Source organism: Palaemon carinicauda, unplaced genomic scaffold (genome assembly GCF_036898095.1).
Source record: "Palaemon carinicauda isolate YSFRI2023 unplaced genomic scaffold, ASM3689809v2 scaffold1946, whole genome shotgun sequence".
Taxonomy (NCBI): domain Eukaryota; kingdom Metazoa; phylum Arthropoda; class Malacostraca; order Decapoda; family Palaemonidae; genus Palaemon; species Palaemon carinicauda.
Window position 1 is genome coordinate 25001 of NW_027169530.1, and position 8360 is coordinate 33360.

The window sequence follows — 8360 nt, forward strand, 5'->3', positions numbered from 1 at the left end:
TGATACAAGGATGCTGGATAGCAATCTGAAGAATATGGAGGAATGAGAGAAGCGAAGATAGGAGTGGGGAAGAGAGTAAATGGAAGAGGGGGAGGGGAGACGAGAGAGAGAGTGAGGAATGGGGAGGGTGGCCCCTCTCTGTCCCACCTTCGCACAAGCAGACCCGCCCTAGAGTCAAACAGGTTGGAGAGGTTGAAGCAGCCTAGATGACCTTTGGCTCTTGCAGCCGCTTGCCTTCTTGTCTACATGTTTGGTACCCTCTCTGGCGCCTCCTTCCTTGTTTTCTTGGATTATCTGTTAGACGGTAGGAGACTCCCCTGCTTGATGCACGTTAGATATCTAACACGAGAGATGGATCAAAGCAAGGTCATTTAACCAATTAGCTTCGGCATCTTTAAATGACTGTCCCTTGTCTTCTTGACAGCCTTTTAGCTTTTCATGTCCCAGGATTTCCCCTCCTTCGAAGGCATATATGGAAAGTAAAAAAAAATCAAGCTCTCCTAATTATATATTGCATATACACCTCGGTTAAATATTAATTGAACTCTATAACAATAATTGTAGCAAACTTTTTTTTTTTTTTTTTTGGTTTTGTTGTTGGATGAATAAGGCATCAATAGTTATCTAACTAATATCTACAGAGAGTTTATAGAGATCTAAGATGATAAACACCAAGACGTTTTCCTAATGGAAAGTGATAATACTGCAACTTCTCGAGATTTGTCCTGACATCTCGTCTCATCGTTGATGTATATTCACCAAATTTGGAACACATGTTCGTTGTACCAATAACTGCCCATAACGAACAACACCTTTCCATCAAAAATCATCAATCATATCGAACAGTTAATAAACAGGTATGTAACTCTATATCAGATAAGGTATATAGGTCCAAAAAAAAAAAAAAGGGGGGGGGGAGATCCTTTTATATTTGCCTTCGCAACCGATTATCTCTTAGCATCAAAATTATACCACTTACCCAAAAATCCTTATTAGGATTGGCATGGTAGAGTAAGCCAATGCAACAAAGGTTTTAGGTAATTTGCAAAGATGATATAATTCACTGACGTATAATGTACTACCTTTCCTATCATGTCTGGAAACTAAAATCATCAGACCCATATTAACTTATGACTAATACAAACTTCTCTCCACTTGCAATGAATAATGCTTTATTTTGTTTACCTGTCCCACCCTTATAATACTATCTACAATAAACAGTAAAGACAGAGAGAACGAAACCGTATGTTAAATACTGATGAAAAGGAACACCGTGGTAGGCGCAGACCACACTACGTCTGCATGGAAATCACTGACTCAATAAACATCCGAACTCTGGTAAAACTCAAGGGTGAATATCATCAATTACTAAATTAGTGTATATCATCTTCTGATGTTATGAAAATAATTGGGCTATGATAGATTTGATATTAAGGTCAGTTTTCATAAATTAAATAGGAAATATTTATTTTGATATTGTTACTATTCCAAAAATATTTAATTTTTCCTTATTTCCTTTCCTTACTGGGCTATTTTCCCTGTTGGGGCCACTGGGCTTATAGCATCCTGCTTTTCCAACTAGGGTTGTAGCTTAGCATATAATAATAATAATAATAATAATAATAATAATAATAATAATAATAATAGTAACACTGTTTCCTCTAAAATGTCTTTGTCTATAGGAATTATTCCCCCCAGAACACCACAAACACAGCGAGAGAGAGAGAGAGAGAGAGAGAGAGAGAGAGAGAGAGAGAGAGAGAGAGAGAGAGAGAGAGAGAGAAAGAGAGAGAGAGAGACAAAAAAAAAAAAAAACTTTTATGTCAATATTGCCAAGCTAAAGATGGATACACAGAGAAATTTGTAATTGATATAAGGAAAATGAATTATTCATACTGCTCCCGCAGTGGTCCAACTCTTTGCATTTACTGTAATCCTTTAGGAATGCAAAATAGACAGGAAAGTTTGGTAACAGAGCCAATAAATCTAATTAAGGAGTGACATAGAATTATTTTACTTTACTTCGATTTGCATTATCATCATGTAAGCGTTACAAAATGGGAACGGTAGCTCAATTTCATTCGTCATTCTACACGAGATAAAAAGAGAAAGATATATATTTTATTTATATATATATATATATATATATATATATATATATATATATATATATATATATATATATATATATATATATATATATATATATATATATATATATATATATATATATATATATTATATATATATACACACATATATATATATATATATATATATATATGTATATATATATATATATATATATATATATATATATATATATATATATATATATATATATATATATGATAAATTTTTGCACATTTAAACGTGTCTCTTTTATATTTCAAATAAGCCTGGGGCTCTGATCCCGGGGTCGTTAAGAGAATCCAGACTTTAATGTATTAATATATATGGCTTATTTGAAATATATATATATATATATATATATATATATATATATATATATATATATATATATATATATATATATATATATATATATATATTTCTTTCTAAGTTCCCTGAAAAATACAAAGAATACTTCATTGGGGAAAAATTAATCAAAACACACACTCTTGGACTGTGTTGTCATTTAACAAGAACTTGTAAATAACAACTTGGGAAACACCACTCGATTCCAATCTTTCGAAATGCTCCTCTAAACATTAACCCCCTCCCCCCTTTCACATTTCCCAATCAGTTTCGCCATCATTCCATCCTGACCTGTGAGAGAATTCTACGTGTTGGAAGGTCGCGCAGAGTTGAGTAAAGTCTGTTGACACAAATGCAACGCTGGCTGCAATCTATTGGGGGCATCTTTCGCGTAACTTACGAAGGCTCGGCTAACACTGCCAAACGTACCCAAATACGGCCAACCATTTTAAAAGGGTACATACCCGATTACTCCTAAGATATGAATGGAAAATATGAGTGGAGTAATAATAAAGTAGACTCGTGATTTCCAAGTAATTAAAATATTTCATAACAAAAAGGAAATAATTTTAATGAAATGAATGCCCCAAGAATTCAAGAGGTAAAAGAAAGATGAAAATAATTCTTACATAAATCCCGTTTCGTGTTATTCATGTATCTTACACATTCCAGAATATTGGAAGGGTAAAAACTGACAACAAAAAACAATTAATGTGCTTAGTCACAATGAGTCCATGAGTACTGGAAAATATCGAAATATTAACTCTTATAAACTCTGGATAGATTTTGAATAAAAACTGAAAAGGCATAAAAAAGCAGTGCAACCCTAGTTGATGAATTAACACACCTACTAAAATGGTACCATAAAAGAATAAGAAACCCTAACTATATATCACATTACCAGCAGATTTATACTTCACCATTAATAATATTCTTTACACAATCTTTACACAAATGCCCTTCTTTCCCAAAACTTTAAAATATGAGGAATAACCGGAAAAAAAGTTATCTATACAAAGAAAAACATGATGCAATTGTATATATGCAATCGATGCAAGCCCTTTTATGAGATTTGAAATTCATCCGCATACCTTTCAGCATTACTTTTAGGAGAACATATGCACATTTGTATTGAATATGTGCGTAATATTATCTAACTTGAACATATATGACAGGTCTATAAAGGATTTTGTCACGTGTTTTTGAAATTAGATGACAAAAAATCTAATTCTCATGGACATAAATATGAAGAAAATCAAAAATAAAAACCGACATCTAAAATACAGGTATAACTAGTGAAGTACTTTTCCCATATATAAAAGATGTGAAGGAACTAGTTCTGGACTAGGACAAATATTATTACAGCTAATAAAAGATCCTCACTCCATCAAAATAATAATAACTCCCCCCTCGTCAAAATGTGGGTTACCTATATCTAGCAAGATGTCCGAGAAAAAAAAAAAAAAAAAAAACGGCAATGCCCATAAGCAATGTTGATAAGATCACAGCAACACCCAAACCAGGACTACAAACCCGCCTCTCCTAGTTAGGGATACCAGCAGAAACTCGCTGGGGGGGGGGGGAAATAGGAGGGGCAATTTACCCTACTATTGCATTTATGATAGGTAGGTTTCCTGAGAAACGAACAACGTCAATGCTACTGAAGGCAATTAGCACGCGGAGAGTTAAAGCCGGTGTCCATAAAACAAAAGAGATTCCCAAAAAACATGTGCGCGGTAGATCAAAGAGTTGGAAGCAGCATGTGTGCTCACTTCTCCTAATGGAGGAAGCCCAGAAGCAAGTGCATTCAAGTTGTAGTAGTCTATCATTGGTGATTCAAGGACATGCCTTATTTGACATTCAGTCAGGTTACTGGTTGGCACCAGAAAGCACGGAATTTGATGCCTCGGTGTCCAAGTTACTTCGACCATATATCAAAGTGTTTTTACTACATATAAATACATACATACCCACATCTTGCTTTTCGAACTAGGGTTGTTGCTTAGCAAATAATAATAATAAAAACCCGTCCATATATTTTTTTTTTCATATATGTACACACACACACACACACACACACACATATATATATATATATATATATATATATATATATATATATATATATATATATATATATATATATATATAATATTATATATATATATATATATATATATATATATATATATATATATATATATCATATATATACATATATATAAATATATATATACATACGTATATATATATATATATATATATATATATATATATATATAAATGTACAGTATATATATATATATATATATATATATATATATATATATATATATATATATATATAATATACAACACACACACACACACACACACACATATATATATCTATATATATATATATATATATATATATATATATATATATATATATATATATAAAGGTAAACAAGAAATTACAAAAAAAGACAATATCATCATCATGCATTCTAATCGTTTTCATTTATATTTCATTTTAAAAAAACATTTAGCAAATGTTTTTTGCAGTATTAATCATTGTCATTTGAATATTGATATAGTAAAAGCCAATACAAATAATTTCTTTTAAATGCAAACAAACGACACAGGAATATTTTACTAATTTCGATTTTCAAATCCAGCATATATCATTGCATTCTCCTTGGGTCATATCCCTTTTATATGAATCTTCCATGTTAAAGGCTATTAGAAATAAAGATCAGGAATATACCTAATTCGTCATTTACAAACTTCAGGGGACATCAAATGTGGATTGCGAGGTTCATTAAATACCAAATAAATTATTTACAAGTTAAAAAAAAAAAGGGTTGCTTTAGTGAAAACAATTTCAGAAAATGTCAAAATAGGTTATGACAAGTTAAAAAAGGTTTCACATAAGTAAGATGAGTTTCAAAAAATACCAAAATAAGTGATTACAAGTTAAAAACGCTTTCACATACGTGAGATAAAAGTTTCATAAAATACCAAAATAAGTGATTAACAGTTAAAAAAGCTTTCACAAGACATACAAGTTTCATAAAATACCAAAATAAGTGATTTACAAGTTAAAAAAGCTTTTACATAAGTGAGATACGAGTTTCATAAAATACCAAAATAAGTGATTTACCAGTTGAAAAATTTATAGCATAAGAGAAATAAGTTTCAAAAATACCAAATAATGGCATTTACACACAAATTCCAGTGAAAGCCAACATATATTAAATATGGTAGACAATTCTACCTTTACGGCCACGAAAGCAAGTGGAGCAAGTCCCATCTCAAAATTCCTTCAACTTTTTCTGGTATTGACATCTTCTGAACATAAACGACCGACGAGACATTTAATTTCAAGTTATATAATAAACAAAATAGTAATTTGCATAATTGTTCCCTGACACTGCAAGCATTCACTGCCATCGGGGAAAGTGTCGGATAAAAATTGCGTAGGTGCTACCCTCGTCACCAGCTATGAATACTAATCAGGATACAAAGTCTCTTCGTCTTTTCTATTTAATTCTTTGGCAGATGTATTTTTTATGGAAACGGTGTTGAGAATCAACTGTTTGTCATTAGCTGAAACCGTGTTGAGAATCAGCTGTTTGTCATTAGCTGAAACCGTGTTGAGAATCAGCTGTTTGTCATTAGCTGAAACGGTGTTAAGAATCAGCTGTTTGTCATTAGCTGAAACCGTGTTGAGAATCAGCTGTTTGTCATTAGCTGAAACCGTGTTGAGAATCAGCTGTTTGTCATTAGCTGAAACGGTGTTAAGAATCAGCTGTTTGTCATTAGTTGAAACCGTGTTGAGAATCAGCTGTTTGTCATTAGCTGAAACCGTGTTGAGAATCAGCTGTTTGTCATTAGCTGAAACCGTGTTGAGAATCAGCTGTTTGTCATTAGCTGAAACGGTGTTAAGAATCAGCTGTTTGTCATTAGCTGAAACCGTGTTGAGAATCAGCTGTTTGTCATTAGCTGAAACCGTGTTGAGAATCAGCTGTTTGTCATTAGCTGAAACGGTGTTAAGAATCAGCTGTTTGTCATTAGCTGAAACCGTGTTGAGAATCAGCTGTTTGTCATTAGCTGAAACCGTGTTGAGAATCAGCTGTTTGTCATTAGCTGAAACGGTGTTAAGAATCAGCTGTTTGTCATTAGTTGAAACCGTGTTGAGAATCAGCTGTTTGTCATTAGCTGAAACCGTGTTGAGAATCAGCTGTTTGTCATTAGCTGAAACCGTGTTGAGAATCAGCTGTTTGTCATTAGCTGAAACGGTGTTAAGAATCAGCTGTTTGTCATTAGCTGAAACTGTGTTAAGAATCAGCTGTTTGTCATTAGCTGAAAACTGTGTTGAGAATCAGCTGTTTGTCATTAGCTGAAACCGTGTTGAGAATCAGCTGTTTGTCATTAGCTGAAACCGTGTTGAGAATCAGCTGTTTGTCATTAGCTGAAACCGTGTTGAGAATCAGCTGTTTGTCATTAGCTGAAACGGTGTTAAGAATCAGCTGTTTGTCATTAGCTGAAACCCGTGTTGAGAATCAGCTGTTTGTCATTAGCTGAAACCGTGTTGAGAATCAGCTGTTTGTCATTAGCTGAAACCGTGTTGAGAATCAGCTGTTTGTCATTAGCTGAAACCGTGTTGAGAATCAGCTGTTTGTCAATAGCTAAAACCGTGTTGAGAATCAGCTGTTTGTCATTAGCTGAAACGGTGTTAAGAATCAGCTGTTTGTCATTAGCTGAAACCGTGTTGAGAATCAGCTGTTTGTCATTAGCTGAAACCGTGTTGAGAATCAGCTGTTTGTCATTAGCTGAAACCGTGTTGAGAATCAGCTGTTTGTCATTAGCTGAAACCGTGTTGAGAATCAGCTGTTTGTCATTAGCTGAAACCGTGTTGAGAATCAGCTGTTTGTCATTAGCTGAAACCGTGTTGAGAATCAGCTGTTTGTCATTAGCTGAAACGGTGTTGAGAATCAGTTGTTTATCATTAGTTGAAACGGTGTTGAGAATTAGCGGTTTGTCATTAGTTGAAACGGTTTTAAGAATTAGCTGTTTGTCATTAGTTGAAACGGTGTTAAGAATCAGCTGTTTGTCATTAGTTGAAAAGGTGTTGAGAACCAGCGGTTTGTCATTAGCTGAAACCATGTTGAGAATCAGCTGTTTGTCATTAGTTGAAACGGTGTTGAGAATCACCTGTGTGTCATTAATTGAAACGGTGTTAAGAATCAACGGTTTGTCATTAGTTGAAACGGTTTTAAGGATCAGTTGTTTGTCATTAGTTGAAACGGTTTTGAGAATCAGCTGTTTGTCATTAGTTGAAACGGTTTTGAGAATCAGCTGTTTGTCATTAGTTGAAACGGTTTTGAGAATCAGCTGTTTGTCATTAGTTGAAACGGTTTTAAGGATCAGCTGTTTGTCATTAATTGAAACGGTGTTAAGAATCACCTGTTTGTCATTAGTTGAAAAGGTGTTGAGAACCAGCGGTTTGTCATTAGTTGAAACGATGTTAAGAATCAGCGGTTTGTCATTAATTGAAACGGTGTTAAGAATCACCTGTGTGTCATTAATTGAAACGGTGTTGAGAATCAACGGTTTGTCATTAGTTGAAACGGTTTTAAGGATCAGCTGTTTGTCATTAGTTGAAACGGTTTTGAGAATCAGCTGTTTGTCATTAGTTGAAACGGTTTTGAGAATCAGCTGTTTGTCATTAGTTGAAACGGTTTTAAGGATCAGCTGTTTGTCATTAGTTGAAACGGTTTTGAGAATCAGCTGTTTGTCATTAGTTGAAACGGTGTTTAAGAATCAGCTGTTTGTCATTAGTTGAAACGGTGTTGAGAATCAGCTGTTTGTCATTAGTTGAAACGGTGTTGAGAATC

At 33.5% G+C, this 8360-nt stretch overlaps 1 protein-coding gene across 1 annotated transcript in view; it reads right to left on the minus strand.

The window, feature by feature from the left end:
* The window catches only part of LOC137635908 (streptococcal hemagglutinin-like), a 24797-nt gene extending 17168 nt beyond the window's left edge, over window positions 1-7629 (minus strand). The window contains exons 1-2 of the mRNA XM_068368345.1: window positions 7014-7629; window positions 5985-6795 (exon numbers count right to left, since the gene is read on the minus strand). Of these exons, the coding sequence (XP_068224446.1) occupies window positions 5985-6795; window positions 7014-7629 (1427 nt within the window). The remainder of the gene's footprint in view (window positions 1-5984; window positions 6796-7013) is intronic.
* Window positions 7630-8360: the final 731 nt, after the last annotated feature.